Genomic DNA, 16670 nt, shown 5'->3' with positions numbered 1-16670 from the left:
CCTAATTGCTTACTAGCAATCCTGCTAGAAGCGCGTATGTGTGAAAGTCATGGTGAGGGAGGATCAGGCTCAGCTAACAGACCAACATTTTGTTTGGCTTCATTGAAAAGCCAAGATGAAGTGCCGTGGCCCATAATCCAAGACACTAGCAGTGCTAAAAATGAGGATAAATCAGGAATGAATTATTGGATGATGCCATGCTTGGTCTTTAGAAAGCTGAAGATTGTTTAAGGAAGGAAAAACTGAAAGAGGGAAGGTGTTCCACAGTATAGGGGTCCTAGAAAAGTATATACTGGTGCAGGAACTTGAGCAGATGGCCTTGATTTCAACATACTGGAGATGGAGAGAGGAGGAAGAGTATGTAGGGTGATATTTGTGCTTGAAGAGCATTGGTCATGATAGTAATTAAAAACAGAAAGACGAGAAAGGTTCTAAAATAGAGAAAGCGAGAAGAGTGTTAGAGGACTTCAACCAGTCACTGGAGCAGTTTTCAAGTCCTGGAAGGGCTTGGGCTTTATAGAGAGTTAAGAGACTTTGAGGGGAAGAGAAGTGTTTGGCATGATAGAGTTAACCACAATTCTAAGAGGTGGCTCCATGAATGGGAGATTGTGGGTTTCTGCTTGAGATTACAGGGGATGGTAAGGCTTTTTAATGTAACTTATTAAGATTCATTAAGAAAATGGTCAGCCTCAAGAAAACGAACATCATGGGGCAGGATGTCAGAAATGCTCCATCCATCAATATTGGCGACCACGCTCTGGAAGTGGTTCAAGAGTTCACCTACCTAGGCTCAACTATCACCAGTCTCTAGATGCAGAAATCAACAAGCGCATGGGAAAGGCTTCCACTGCTATGTGCAGACTGGCCAAGAGAGTGTGGGAAAATGGCGCACTGACACAGAACACAAAAGTCCGATTGTATCAGGCCTGTGTCCTCAGTACCTTGCTCTATGGCAGCGAGGCTTGGACAACGTATGTCAGCCAAGAGCGACGTCTTAATTCATTCTATCTTCGCTGCCTCCGGAGAATACTTGGCATCAGGTGGCAGGACCGTATCTCCAACACCGAAGTCCTCGAGGTGGCCAACATCCCCAGCTTGTACACACTACAGAGTCAGCGGCGCTTGAGATGGCTTGGCCATGTGAGCCGCATGGAAGATGGCAGGATCCCCAAAGACACATTGTACAGCGAGCTCGCCACTGGTATCAGACCCACCGGCCGTCCATGTCTCCGCTTTAAAGATGTCTGCAAACGCGACATGAAATCCTGTGACATTGATCACAAGTCGTGGGAGTCAGTTGCCAGCGTTCGCCAGAGCTGTCGGGCAGCCATAAAGACGGGGCTAAAATGTGGCGAGTCGAAGAGACTTAGTAGTTGGCAGGAAAAAGGACAGAGGCGCAAGGGGAGAGCCAACTGTGCAACAGCCCCGACAAACAAATTTCTCTGCAGCACCCGTGGAAGAGCCTGTCACTCTAGAATTGGCCTTTATAGCCACTCCAGGCGCTGCTTCACAAACCACTGACCACCTCCAGGCGCGTATCCATTGTCTCTCGAGATAAGGAGGCCAAAGAAATTAAGATTCATTAGTTTACCTCGATTCTGGTCAATAAGAGGTCTCTCTTTTAGATGAGGAGAATTTTTTTTCTCAAAGTGTCATTAGTCTGTGGAATTCTCTTCCCCAGAAAGCAGTGGAGGCTGGGTCTTTGAATTTATTCAAGACTGAGTTACTTAAATTTTTGAGAGACAAGGGAGTCAAGGGTTAAGGGGGGCAGACAAGAAAGTAGAATTGAGACCACAAGCATATCAGCCATGATCTTATCGAATGATGGAGCGAGCTCAAAGGGCCGAATGGCCCTCTCATGCTCCTAAGTCCTATGTTCCTAATATACTACCTGGGAGTGACATGCATCTTGTCTAATTAATGTTTAAATCTGATGAATTCACAACTGGGGAGTTAATAAAGTGGAACACAGAAATGGCAGAGACACTAAATCAGTATTTTGCCTCAGTTTTCACGGTGGAGGACACTAGTGCCATCCCAATAGATAAAGGTAATGCAGAGGTTATAGAAAGAGAGGAACTTAAAAAAATCATCATCACAAGGGAAAAAGTACTGAGCAAACTATTGGGATTGAAGGCAGACAAGTCCCCAGTGACTGATGGCCTACATCTTTTTTTTTTTTAGAGATACAGCACTGAAACAGGCCCTTCGGCCCACCGAGTCTGTGCCGACCAACAACCACCCATTTATACTAACCCTACAGTAATCCCATATGCCCTACCACCTACCTACACTAGGGGCAATTTATAACAGCCAATTTACCTATCACCTGCAAGTCTTTGGCATGTGGGAGGAAACCGGAGCACCCGGCGAAAACCCACGCAGACACAGGGAGAACTTGCAAACTCCGCACAGGCAGTACCCAGAATTGAACCCGGGTCCCTGGAGCTGTGAGGCTGCGGTGCTAACCACTGCGCCACTGTGCCGCCCAATGTAATTATCTTTATGTATTTTACAATTTACAAAGAGACTCTTAAAGGAAGTGGCAGCAGAGGCAGTGGATCCATTGGTTATAATGATCCAAAATTCCCTGGATGTGGGCAAGGTTCCAGTAGATTGGAAAAAAGCCAATATAACACCCTTATTTAAAAAGGGAGGGAGACAGAAAGTAGGAAACTATAGACCAGTTAGTTCAACATCTGTCGTTGGGAAATTGTTAGAATCCTTTATTAAGGAAGTAATAACAGGACATTTAGAAAGTCAAAATTCAATCCATCAGAGTCAGCATGGTTTTATGAAGGGTAAATCGTGTTTGACTAATTTGCTAGAGTTCTTCAAAGCTGTGACAAGCAAAGTGGATAATGGGGATCTGTAGATGTAGTATATCTGGACTTCCAGAAGGCATTTGATAAGGTGCCGCACAAAAGGTTAATACACAAGATAAGATCACATGGGGTATGGGGCAATTTATTAGCTTGGATAGAGGATTGGCTAACCAACAGTAAACAGAGAGTCGGGATAAATGGGTCTTCTTCAGGTTGGCAAGATGTCACTAGTGGGGTGCCACAGGGTTTGGTCCTTGGGCCCCAACTATTTACAATCTATATCAATGACTTGGATGCAGGGATAGAAGGTACTATAGCCTAATTTGCAGATGACACTAAAATAGGTGGGATAGTAAGTTGCAATAAAGAAATAAGAAATTTACAAATGGATAGGTTAGGTGAATGGGCCAAAATTTGGCAGATGGAGTTTAACGTGGATAAGTGTGAGGTTATCCATTTTGGTCGGAAGAATAGAAAGGCAAATTATTATCTAAATGGAGAGAAATTTCTGAGTGCTTCTGTGCAGAGGGATCTGGGTGTCCTCGTGCATGAATCGCAGAAAGCTAGTATGCAGGTACATCAGGTAATAAGGACGGCAAATGGATTTTTGGCGTTAATTGCTAAAGGAATAGAATATAAAAATAGGGAGGTGTTGCTGCAACTGTACAAGGCATTAGTGAGACCGCACCTGGAGTATTTCATACAGTTTTGGTCCCCTTACTTGATGTAGTTGCATTGGAGGCAGTTCAGAGGAGGTTCACTAGATTGATTCCAGGAATGAGGAGTTTGTCTTATGAAGAGAAATTGAGCAGTTTAGGCTTTTACTCTCGAGAGTTTAGAAGAATGAGAGGAGATCTAATTGAGGTATATAAGATGATTAAGGGGATTGACAAAGTAGACATAGAGAGGATGTTTCCTCTTGTGGGGCAATCTAGAATGAGAGGTCATAGTTTTAGGATAAGGGGTAGCAGATGTAAAACAGAGATGAGGTAAAATTACTTCTCTCAAAGGGTCGTGAGTCCGTGGAATTCACTATCCCAGAGTGCGGTGGATGCCGGGACATTGAGTAAATTTAAGGAGGAGATAGACAGATTTTTAATTAGAAATGGGTTGAAGAGTTATGGAGAACGGGCAGGAAAGTGGAGTCGAGGCCGAGATGAGATCAGCCAAGATCGTATTGAATGGCGGGGCAGGCACGAGGGGCTGAATTGCCTAGTTCTTATGTTCTTAAGTTCACACCATAGTGAGACAATAGTAAAAATGGCGATGTTGGTAATGTCAAGCCCACTGTTTGGGGATTTGTTGTAAACTGGGTAGAAACAGGAAGAGAATGTCTTCGGAATTTCTAAATTATAACAGTGACTACACTTCAGAAGTATTTAATTGGCTGTGAAGTGTTTTGGGACATCCTGAGGTCGTGAAATGTACTATATAAATGCAAGTCTGTCACCTTACTTTCTATTTAACAAACATTCATTTTTATCAAACCTAAGTGTCAGGCAAGCCCCCCACCTGCCAAGAATGAGGAAAATTAATTTCGCCACATGAACATTGATTTTGAACTGCTGATGGTGAATAAAGAACTTGCTTTAAAAAACAATTGGAGACTTTGGCTGGAGAGAGACATTAGCATATCAACAGACAGTAGTTCAAAGGACAAAGGGGCTATTCCCTGCTCCAATTTAAACCACAATGGACTTTTGATTACCAGACATCGAAGGTGGAAAGGTTAGCATTCAGGTTAACTGCTAAGATGGCCGAATACGCAAACAGACGTGGTCAGACCGACTGGCTGACTGTTGGAGTTATTTGAATTTGAACTTCCAACGGGGAATTGAAAATCAGAAAGCTGTTTTTCTCCTGGACTGAGAACACCTCTCTCCTGTCTGCTCTCATCTCGCTCTCACCAGCTTCGGAGACCATTTAAGACATATGAACCCCGAGAGAGAAAAGTCTCCTACAGTGAACGAGATTTAAGAAGAATACTGGGCCCCAATGAAAAGCAAGACTACCTCCAATCAATGACCCTACAGTGAGCTTGAAGCACAGTAAACAAGAAACTCTTCTGATATTGCCTCAAACCTCTCCGTTTTATTTTTCTTCTGCTCTTTTCTGTCCCTATTTGCATGTGTGTATCACATGCGCATGCTAGCATGGGCACATTGTATATCCGTAGGCGTTAACCCTATTAGAGTTTAAGTTTAAGGTTTAATAAATTTCACTTTTCTTCTTTAAACCTAAGAAAGCCTGTTTGTGCTCATTTATTTAGAGATACAGCACTGAAACAGGCCCTTCGGCCCACCGAGTCTGTGCCAACCAACAACCACCCATTTATACTAATCCTACACTAATCCCATATTCCTACCACATCCCCACCTGTCCCTATGTTCCCCTACCTATACTAGGGGCAATTTATAATGGCCAATTTACCTATCAACCTGCAAGTCTTTTGGTGGTGGGATGAAACCAGAGTACCTGGCGAAAACCCACGCAGACACAGGGAGAACTTGCAAACTCCACACAGGCAGTACCCAGAATTGAACCCAGGTCGCTGGAACTGTGAGGCTGCGGTGCTAACCACTGTGCCATTGTGCCACCCATGATCTTTGCCTTATAATTGAAAAGTGGTGAACAAGGATGCACCAAAGGGGGAGCTCAAAACACAGTGTGTTTAAAATTAAACCCTGTTAGAATAAGAGCAGGTGAAGACAGTAAAGGACCCCTAAACACCTTTCTCACCTGGTCGTAACAGTAAGTCTTTAAAAGCTCACACCAGGAATATCTATTGTGCTTTTATAATTATTGTGTGTCTTTATTTTTTTTAAATTTAGAGATACAGCACTGAAACAGGCCCTTCAGCCCACCGAGTCTGTGCTGACCAACAACCACCCATTTATACTAATCCTACATTAATCCCATATTCCCTACCACATACCTACACTAGAGGCAATTTATAATGGCCAATTTACCTATCAACCTGCAAGTCTTTGGCTGTGGGAGGAAACCAGAACACCCGGCAGAAACCCATACGGTCACAGGGAGAACTTGCAAACTCCGCACAGGCAGCACCCAGAACTGAACCCGGGTCGCTGGAGCTGTGAGGCTGCGGTGCTAATCACTGCGCCGCCCAAAAGTTGCATTGGCCAGGAATTGAACCCAGGCCTCCCGGCATGGCAGGCAAGAATTCTACTACTGAACCACCAATGCACCCAACTATAGACAGCAATTTCTCCATGTTAAGTAATCACCAGCTCTAACAAAAACTGCTATTGCAAATTCCATTATGGCACACAACAGGATAGAGAAGCGATAGGACTGGGTTTGTGTTCTGTACTTCTATGATAAGAAACAGATTGCAATAATATCATAATAGCAAGACAAAGCACACATTGTATTTTCAATTAACTGGGGCCTCAGCTGCCATGCTGAATGTTGCAGCTTGGTACTAGTAGCACTACAGACCACAAAATAACAGGAAATTACATGATGTTCTGACAAATGTGCTGAAACAGGTGCTGTGTTCTTCACAAAATATATCTGTTTATTAGAAAGAGATTTAAAAAAATTTACTGTTGTTTAATTGTGAAACACGAATCATAGTATCATAGGTCACAGAAGGAGGCAATTCAGCCCATCATGTCTGTGCTAGCTCTTTGAAAAAGCTATCCCATTAGACCCACCCCCTTGCTATTTCCCCATAACCCAACAATTGCTTTCCTTTTAAGTATATATCCAGTTCCCTTTTGAAATTACTATTGAATCCACCTTTCAGGCATTGCATTTCAGCTCATATCCGTAATGAGGATCTGCCACCATATAATGAGTACTTTTTATATTGTCTGATGCAATATAAATGAGATGCGTGGAATCCAGCTGGTTGAAGATCTCAAACAGGTTCATTAACAGTTAACTATCATATACAGTACAGAGCTAACTATTTACAGAATCTTACTCTGTGTGTTACAGTTGGAGAGTGACTCTGGCTCTGAGTCACATGACTACATCCTGGCACTTAGCTCATTAGCATACTCGGATCTTAAAGGGGATATCACTTTTAAAGGTAATCATCCAACATGCCCCTTCTTTCCAAAGATAAGTCTCGTATGCTAAAAGTAAAAACATATCAAATTAGATAGCATCAAAATTATTTACGCACGGATAGAGACTGTGAAATTTACAAATATAGAGGCTTAAGAGTCCATATATCATTTCGGTGGTTTGACAACTCTTCCAGATCTGATTATGGTATAAACTTCTGGGGATATGGATTTCACCCTTGAAATATCACAGGTAGAAGGAAGAGTCGGAAGGCCGCCAACTTCACAGCGCACTGATAAAATTCAGCCCAATGTGCCTGCGATGGCCATGCTTGAAGTGTCTTTTATCTGTCTGACAATTGAAAATTTAGAGAAATAGTCAGTGACTAAGATAATGTCTTCTCCATTCACGGAAAATAAGTCAGTGGTGATTTTGGGACAAGGGATTGACGGAATCTCGTTAGGGTGTAAAGGTTCTTTGTGTTGTTGTGGTAGGTGGCTCTGGCATGCCTCACACATCCTCAATAACCTTTCAATATCATTATTGATCCCTGGCCAATAAACAGTATCTCATACCATATTATTATAAAATAATATGGGACTCTCCAACCTATTATTTAAATTTTAACCAGAGACAAAGTAACATTCGCACCACACAACAACATTATAGTCACTGACACATAATGGCAGCAGTGTGTACCATCTACAAGATGCACTGCAGCAACTTGCCAAGGCTCCTTCGACAGCACCTTCCAACCCTACGACCTCTACCACCTAGAAGAACAAGGGCAGCAGACACATGGAAACACCACCACCTGCAAGTTAACTTCCAAGTCACACACCATCCTGACTTGGAACTATATCACTGTTCCTTCACTGTCGCTGCGTCAAAATCCTGGAACTCCCTCCCTAACATCACTGTGTACCTACACCCTATGGACTGTAGAAGTACAAGAAGGCAGCTCACCATCACCTTCTCAAGGACAATTCGGAATGGGCAATAAAGGCTGGCCTTGCCAGCGACACCCACATGCCATGAATGATTTAAAAAATGCATACTGAAAAGGGTAAGATGCATATTAAGTGCTGATCGAACACTAAGTCAGTGGGGCAGAGAACAGCTGCCAGAAGCCACAAAAAAAAACAGATCACAAGGACCAAGAAAACAGTGAAAGGAACAATGATGGATTGATGACACAGGATAAACATATCAATGTTACTTGCAAACTCGTCACTTTCCTTGTCTCACAGATCATCAGCACTAGAAGACAATGTACCACTGATTAATTGGTGAAGTCTTGGTCATTCATGGCAGCAGGGTTTTCTAAAATATAGCCATGCTGAAAAGTCCCAGATCTATTTTATTGTCTATCATATTTGCATTCAGTTTACACCAGGCTATTACCTGCATGCAATCTCTTGTTTCAGCAGAAAGACATGTGGCATTCATGTACCTGGAAAGCCTCTATTAATATTTTGCTTCAACAGCACTTTCCATACCTGCGACCTCTACCACCTAGAAGGACAAGGACAGCAGGCGCATAGGAACACCACCGCCTTCAAGTTCTCCTCCAAATCACACACTATCCTGAATTGGAAATATATCACAGGTCCTCCATTGTCACTGGGTCAAATTCCTGGAACTCCCTGCCTAACAGCACTGCGGGCGTACCTACACCTCATGGACTGCAGCGGTTCAAGAAGGCGGCTCACCACCACCTTCTCAAAGGTGATTAGGGGATTGCAATAAATGCTGGCCCTGCCAGCACAGCTCACATCCCATGAACGAATATTAAAAACTAATCATTAATATGTTGGGAGGAGCAGTGCCTTGTGTAGATTAGAATTGTAGATATCATACAATACGCATGGAAGGCAAATATTTGTGATATATATTCACCTATTTATTGGATACTGCCTTCTAACTAAATTAAACTAACAGAAAGAAGCCAAGTTCATTCAACCAGATTACTGCAATACCATTAACAAAGTTGATGCAGCTGTACTTAAATCCCGTTTTCATTACCTACTAAAGTGTCCTCAAAACTACAAGAAAACATTTTGTACACAGAGGTGTACACCATGGATCAAGTGTTCTTTTTAAAGATGTGGAGGTAGGGCAGGAGCAAGACACCATTTGACCCATCACATTTTAGAAATTGAAAATAGCTCCTTCTATAGACTAGATTGCAGGGAAACAAAATAGATGCATTGAGGAGAGGGAGAATTTTCATTCATTCATTTTGTTCATACAAATGCATCATGTACTTGTACAAGGCACACAGAAAGTTAACATGCAGGTAGAACAAGCAATTAGGAAGGCAAATGGCATGTTGGCCTTTATTGCAAGGGGATTGGAGTACAGGAATAAGGAAGTATTACTACAATTGTACAGGGTTTTGGTGAGACCACATCTGGTGTACTGTGTGCAGTTTTGGTCTCCACATTTAAAAAAGGATATACTTGCATTGGAGGCAGTTCCACAAAGGTTCACTAGATTGGTCCCTGGGATGAGGGGGTTGTCCTATGATGAAAGACTAGGTAAATTGGGCCTGTATTCTCTGGAGTTTAGAAGAATGAGAGGTGATCCCATTGAAACTTTAAATTCTAAAGGAGTTGGATAGGGTAAAACTGAGAGATTATTTCTGCTAGTCAGGGAATCAAAAACACGGGGGCACAGTCTCAGGATAAGGGGCCGATCATTTAGGACTGAGATGAGGGGAAATTACTTCACTCAAAGGGTTGTGGATCTTTGGAATTCTCTACCCCAGAGGGTTGTGGATGCTCCATCGTTGAGTACATTTAAGGCTGGGATAGACAGATTTTTGGCCTCTCAGGGAATCAGGGGGTATGGCGAGCGGGCGGGAAAGTGGAGTTGAATCCTAAAATCAGCCATGATCGTTTTGAATGGTGGAGCAGGCTCGATGGGCCGTATGGTCTACTCCTGTTCCTATTTCTTGTGTTCTTGTGTTATGTACATTTTTACGCTTTCATCATCCCCCAATGCCCCCGTCAGCAAATTCCCCACTGGATAGGATACTGAGCCATCTAGACCTACAAAGTCCCAGGTTTGATCCCTAATCTTTATGAAGTTACCCAGTCTCAGTTGGAGTGACTGTGGGAGCGATACTGTTAACCTCAATGTTTCTAGGCTAAAGAGGGGAAAGGTCAGACAGTCTTTCCATCCCTGATTACTATCCAGATAGTCCTTTTAGAAAGTACACGTGTGTGTGCCTGTTTGGTGAGGATAGGATGGGGTTTAGCTGGAGTGCCCTTCCCTATATCTTGGCTCTTGGTCCACCAGCGCCTCAATTTTAAACTCTTCAAGTTCAAATCCCTCCATGGCCTCACCTCTCCCTATCTCTGTAACCTCCGCTAGACCTACAAAGAACAAAGAACAAAGAACAGTACAGCACAGGAACACGCCATTCGGCCCTCCAAGCCTCTATTCCCATCCTATTCATATATTTGTCAAGATGTCTCTTAAACGTCGCTATCGTATCTGCTTCCACCACCTCCCCTGGCAGCAAGTTCCAGGCACTCACCACCCTCTGTGTAAAAAACTTGCCTCGCACATCCCCTCTAAACTTTGCCCCTCGCACCTTAAACCTATGTCCCCTAGTAACTGACTCTTCCACCCTGGGAAAAAGCTTCTGACTATCCACTCTGTCCATGCCGCTCATAACTTTGTAAACCTCTATCATGTCTTCCCTCCACCTCCGTCGTTCCAGTGAAAACAATTCGAGTTTTTCCAACCTCTCCTCATAGCTAATGCCCTCCAGACCAGGCAACATCCTGGTAAACCTAGTAAACCTCCTCTGTACGGCAACATCCTGGTAAACCTCCTCTGTACAGTCCTCCAAGAACTCCCACACTGGCCTCTTATGCCTCCTCAACTTACTTCAGCCCATCATTGGTGCCTGTCCCTTCACCCACTTAGACCTTAGGCTCCGAAACTCCCTCCATAACCTCTGCATTTCTCCAACTCGCTCCCCTCCTTTAAGATGTTCCTTAATATTTACCTGTTTGACCAAGCTATTAGTCATCTGTCCTATGTCTCCTTCATTGGCTCAATGTCAATGCTTGTCTTTTTATTAAATTCTAACAGGACTTGACAGGGTAGATGCAGGAAGGATGTTCCCGATGGTGGGGGAGTCCAGTACCGGGAGTCATAGTCTCAGGATGTGGGGTAAACCTTTCAGGACTGAGATGAGGAGAAATTTCTTCACCCAGAGAGTGGTGAGCCTGTGGAATTCGTTAACCACAGAAAGCAGTTGAGGCCAAAACATTATATGTTTTCAAGAAGGAGTTAGATATAGCACTTGGGTCTAAAGGGATCAAAGGGTATGGGGCGAAAGCGGGAATAGGTTACTGAGTTGGATGATCAGCCATGATCATAATGAATGGCAGAGCAGGCACGAAGGGCTGAATGGCCTACTCCTGCTCCTATTTTCTATGTTTCTACGTTTTCTATGTTACTATCCTATGAAGCACCTTGGAGCATTTTACTAAGTTAAAAGCAATGTTATGAATGCAAGTTGTTGTTGTTGAATATTGTTGAATGCAAGTTGTTGTGGTTGGTGATTTGCTTGTTTATGCACATATGTGAAAATTCATCCTGGGCTAAGGTACCAGAGGGCTTTTGGTATCTGTGGATCTGTCACGGTCTGCATAACTTTGAACCACACCAGGTGAAACAATCAGGTACTGATCCTTCAGGAGAGCCTCTGGGTGAGCTTTCCTCTTCATCTAACCACCCATTGCAGAATTGGAACCCAAGCCAATTTTTCCTATTTCATTGAGAAGTCCCTTGTCAATTAACTCAGTAAACCTGGGACTAAAAAGTCTGCATGGTTCAGCTACTCACTGCCACAACCAACTGAGTCATGAAGGGAATAAAAGCAGAAAGTACTGGGAATACTAAACAGGTATGGCAGCATCTGTGGGGAGAGAAACAGAGTTAATGTTTCAGGTCTGCTACCTTTCATCAGAACTGGCAAAGGTTAGAAATGTTGAGCAAGTGAAAGAGGGGGGGAGGAAGAAGACGAAGAACCAAAGGGAAGGTGTGTGATAGGCAGCAGAGATTAAATGACAAAGATGTCATGGGACAAAAGGTAAAGGGAGTGTTAATAGTTGTAGTAAAAGACAAAGCGTTAGTCCAGAGCATGTAATAGAATGAAGGGACTTTGAATCCCAACCTTCACGTTCTGGCTTCCCTTGGGCTGACAGGTTGACTTGCAGTAGTCTTGGTAGCGGGCTTGGCAGGTTGCACAGGGTTTATACGATATTGTCCAGAGATTGTGAAAAACGCAAGTTTTAAATGCAAGTCTTTATTTTACTTTCATTGTTACTGTGATGTGTCCTGAAAGGTTAACCAAAGGGTGATAATGTTGAGGTATCTTCAGAGCAAACACTTTTTAACCAAAGGGGAAGCCAGCGGTACAGGAAATTAAAGGACAAGAGAGTTGAGAATTTGGAGGGACTATTTTAAGCAAGCAGAGTGATGATATGCAGCTATTCACTTTTTCTCCACTCAGGTCCTTTATGTATCCTGTACCACACTGAGAACCCAAACCCTAGATAAACTAAGTTCTGGTGTTTGCAATCAAACGGGCGTTGCTATCAAACTTACTGGCACCACTGTGCATTTTGCAAAAACAAGAAACCTTCAGCTTTACATTCTGCGATACACAACCTGGCAGAAAACCAAGAATGTTTTGATGATTTGATAGTGTTAATTTTCACTGTTTACATTACCAATGTGGTGCAAAATTTAGAACAATCCTGCATCAATGGACTTGTGCGCCTTGTGGCGGGGCCTTTGGCAAAATCAAGAGCCAATTTACACCCACGAATGAAAGTCTCCCCTTCCCCCATTCACAGTTTGTCTGTGTCGTGTAGACCACAAACGGTCCTGTTAGCCATCCAGAGTTCCGCGAAAAAAAAAACCTGTCGGATTGTCCTAAATTTACATACTCGAGCTGCAGTCATTTCCGGATAAAAGTGCATCATGTTATAGCTGACAGAGGAAAACTTTTGTAAAGGTTAACGCCTTCTCCGTGGGAATAACCAGCAACTTTAAATGTTTCACAGCCGCCAGAAAGGGCTCCGAGCGATCTGCTATTTTGCTCCAGCCTGTCATGTACAAAACATGTTGCAATAAACTTGTATTTTTTTTTCAATCACAATGTCGCCCAATCAAAAAACAAGAAACGTAAAAATGCAATCCTGGGCTAAATATACAATAATATTCAGATACGTATCTTTATATATATATATATATAGTGCACAACTGGCATATTTATGCAATTTTTTGCAATACCCAGATTTCATCTCCTTGTAACATTGTTTCAACATTGCGCTAAAGTTTTCACAATGTTAACCGTTATGAGTTAAGCAAAAAGTAAACGACAGACTATCATTAGCTTGCACATAACATAAAGTTAATAAATTATCCAGTAAAACAATGAAGATAAAAGATCGCATGAAATCATATTCTTAATGAATGACAATTCCACTAGAGCTGGCTTTAATTCTGTACATTGATTTTATTCTTAAGCACCTGATTATCATTAAGCTGTTTTAAGGAATGACATTGATCCTTTAGTTTGGATAGCAGGGAATAACCAAATAAGTAAGAATAAGAAAAAAAATAAACTGTCAAGTTAAATGCAATATGATTTTGTTACTCAATTGATAGTGCCCTGTAAAAGAAACAGGACTGTTCACTTTAAAAATTCAAGCCTTTCCCACATGGTGACTCCGCGTATCTTCCAGGATAGAAGTCATAAACCTGGACCGAACACAGTTATTTTAATCATTTTTAATTTGAGTGATCAATTTTCAACTGTAGAACTGTAACTTGTACTGTAACCTTCGCTTTTTATTCGCTCTAATTGTTAATCTTTATTCACAAATGGCGTACACACAGTGTAAGTACAAGCCGAGCGATGGCACATTAATAAACGTAATTTCTTACTACAAACTTATTTAAGTAATTTGCCGGTTTCAATGTGCTTGGTTTTTTTTTAAAAGGACAATCTTGCAGACACATATCGCGGCAAATTGCAATGTAAATAAGACGAGAGTCTGGCGTTTCCTGCAAGAGACAATCTTCCTTGTAATTAAAAATAAACAAGACCGCGGGTACAGAGTCAGTTTGATGCATTCAGGAAACTCGAGGGGGGGGGGGGGGGGGGGGAGAGGCCAATGATTGGTCAAAGAAAAAGTAAACAGGAGGCTCTGGGTGATAGAAAAGTTAAAATAATTCGCTTACGCAAAGTCGACCAGCCAATCATTTATGAGCGCAAGACGTTTGCAAACTCCTCCCCGCGTTGCCCCTATTCTGAACACTATATAATCTCCTTCTGACCCAGGAACAAGAGGCACGCTTCAGGAGGTGGATACAAGTGCATCTTAACAATTAGTGTAATGTACGAGTATATGAGTGAAATTTCATAGGAGATTGCGGTTTCCACAATTTAGAGACTTCGTTTGTGCAGTCTTTTTTTTTAAAAAAGAGGCTAATAAGGTAGGACTCTGTATTTTTTGCCTGTTTGCTTTTTTTCCAGTTGCACTTTTTAAAAAAAAAAACAATTCTAAAATGGTCCGTCCTGAAATTTGAACCGAGGAAACGAACCTGTTAGGAATCAGTTTGAAACCCTGTGAAATTGCAGTTAGGTGACCACCCCCCCGCCCCCCGCCCCATAAAGGAAACCACAGCCACGATGTTAAAGTTTCATTGTGTAGCGAGTGCATTTGCAACATATTTCAATGCGATCTGCAGGAATCTACGGGTTACAATGTAATACGTTGGTGTTTTTTTTTTTGTTGCAGCGATTTGATGATGGCAGAGCACATGATGGTGTCAATGAATCCCGGGCGATTTCCTGATGCTACAAACGGACTCCAGAATTATCGCATGGGCATAAACGGACTGCAGACTCCGCAGCATGCTCAAGCCGGATTAAGACGGGATCACCCCGGCGCGCCACTTCTGCACTACGGAGGGGCCAGCATGGACACGAGACCTCGCCCCGGGCTGGGGACTCTGGCCGGACAAGTGACCCATCATCAGATGCCCACTAACGTGATGTACAGCGCCCAGCAGCAGCAGCAGCAACAACAGCAGCAGTTTCTGGGGGGCCTGAGTCCTCAGCAGTTAATGGCCACTATGCATTTGCAGAAACTGAACAATCAGTACCACGGTCACCCACTCATTGGCATGAATAATGGGATGGCAGTAGCTGGCCAGGGATACCGTAACGCCATGAATCAAACCCCGCTGCCCGGTATCCAACATGTTACACCCCCTTCCCTCTCCTTAAACGTTATGGACACCGATCTCATCGACGAGGACGTTTTGACATCTCTTGTGTTGGAGCTGGGCTTGGATCGCATCCAAGAGCTACCGGAACTCTGGCTGGGACAGAATGAATTTGATTTCATTTCAGACTTTGTTAATAAACAGCAGCCGAGCACTGTAAGCTGTTGAGACCGGCTGCCTCTGGGGTGGGAAATGTGGATCGACAGTTACAAGCATCGGGAATATTGCACTGGAAAAGGGGTCGCCTCATTCATTGCAGTGTGTTGGACGCCTGGTATTCTTGTTGCTCTTTAAAGAGACAGCTGCCCTATTCTTTCTATTTTTTTTTTTAGGGAAAAGTAATGCTTGAACTACCTAAAACATAGCGCAAGATTCATCCAAAAAGCAAGAAAATTCTCATCATAGCAAAACAGTGTTCCCGAACTTCTTTTGTTTAGAGGAGAGGTTTCAATATTTAATTTCGGTATGAAGGTACTTTCATTGGAACTCTAACGAAATGTGGTGTCTGATTGCTGCCCATATATCTGACTAAATTGATTTAAAGTGCTCTTTGATTATTAGAACATGGCCAGCAATATGGGGCGTTTAGGATAATCCAACTGCGAAGGGGCATTGTCTCTTTAAAGGGACAACAATGCTGCTTGTAAGGATTGACTCCAGTTAGAACTTTCACCATTTGTTCTGACCTGAAATTAAAACTCTGACTGCTGCAGAGTATTAAATGTATTGTGTATAAATATTTTAAAAAGTAGACTTCAGAGAGTGGCACCTCCGGAGCTGTTTGACTGATGCAATCATGTATAATTTTAACTATTTTATCAACAAGATCAATGTAAAGTCGAGATGTACTTTATGTTTGACCGCTGGATTTTTTTTTGCTTTGGGAGTGCTTAATTTCGTCTACTGCCAGTTGCTTCCGCCACCCACTGTTCTGGATAGCAAATTGCAGCTCCTCATTGTTGATCGATGAAGCGAGACTTTTAAGACAAAACAAAAAAAGAATAAAGACATTTCTTTTAAAGTTACTGCGAACTTTTTTTTTTCCTCTTCAATCATGTTGCATGACACGGTTGTTCCATGATTTAGGTTCGAAGGCATAAAGCAGAAACTGAACAATGTTTGCTTTTGGTATTTTGCAGCCAATTTATGAAATGTTTTGAGTTTAACTTTTAACAAGGCAGAGCAAAAGCAATTATTTTTTAAATGTAGTGGTTCAGAAAAGAGGTTAAAATAACTCCTAGGGATGCTCAGTTCTGGAACCTGCATTTCAGTTGGATGGATAGTATCATTTGAATTATAATAGGTGACCTATAAAGTTCAGACAAAAGGAATATTTTAAAAGTGTGGGGTGGAAAAAGTGGGAACTCACTAGGATGATGGTCCTCAATCCAGCTTTGCTAAGAGGTCAAGAATAGCATTCAAGAAACAACTATTTCTGAAATTTTGTTTAACTGGTTGCTGACAATCTCAAAAGAAAATCTG

The 16670-nt window shown here is 42.5% G+C and overlaps 1 protein-coding gene across 1 annotated transcript; it reads left to right on the top strand.

Moving 5' to 3' along the window:
- The first annotated feature begins 14234 nt into the window (after positions 1–14234).
- On the top strand, positions 14235–16213 carry cited4b (Cbp/p300-interacting transactivator, with Glu/Asp-rich carboxy-terminal domain, 4b). The gene is made up of 2 exons (XM_068011702.1): positions 14235–14393; positions 14699–16213. The coding sequence occupies exon 2, from the start codon at positions 14706–14708 to the stop codon at positions 15354–15356; it is 651 nt and encodes a 216-aa protein (XP_067867803.1). The 5' UTR covers positions 14235–14393; positions 14699–14705; the 3' UTR covers positions 15357–16213.
- Positions 16214–16670: the final 457 nt, after the last annotated feature.

This window comes from Heterodontus francisci, chromosome 31 (genome assembly GCF_036365525.1).
Source record: "Heterodontus francisci isolate sHetFra1 chromosome 31, sHetFra1.hap1, whole genome shotgun sequence".
Classification (NCBI taxonomy): Eukaryota; Metazoa; Chordata; class Chondrichthyes; order Heterodontiformes; family Heterodontidae; genus Heterodontus; species Heterodontus francisci.
This window is presented reverse-complemented; position numbering and strand designations above follow the sequence as displayed.

Excerpts from the sequence above, each read along its gene's own strand:
- cited4b (XM_068011702.1), top strand. The coding sequence starts at position 14,706 with ATGATGGCAGAGCACATGATGGTGTCAATGAATCCCGGGCGATTTCCT.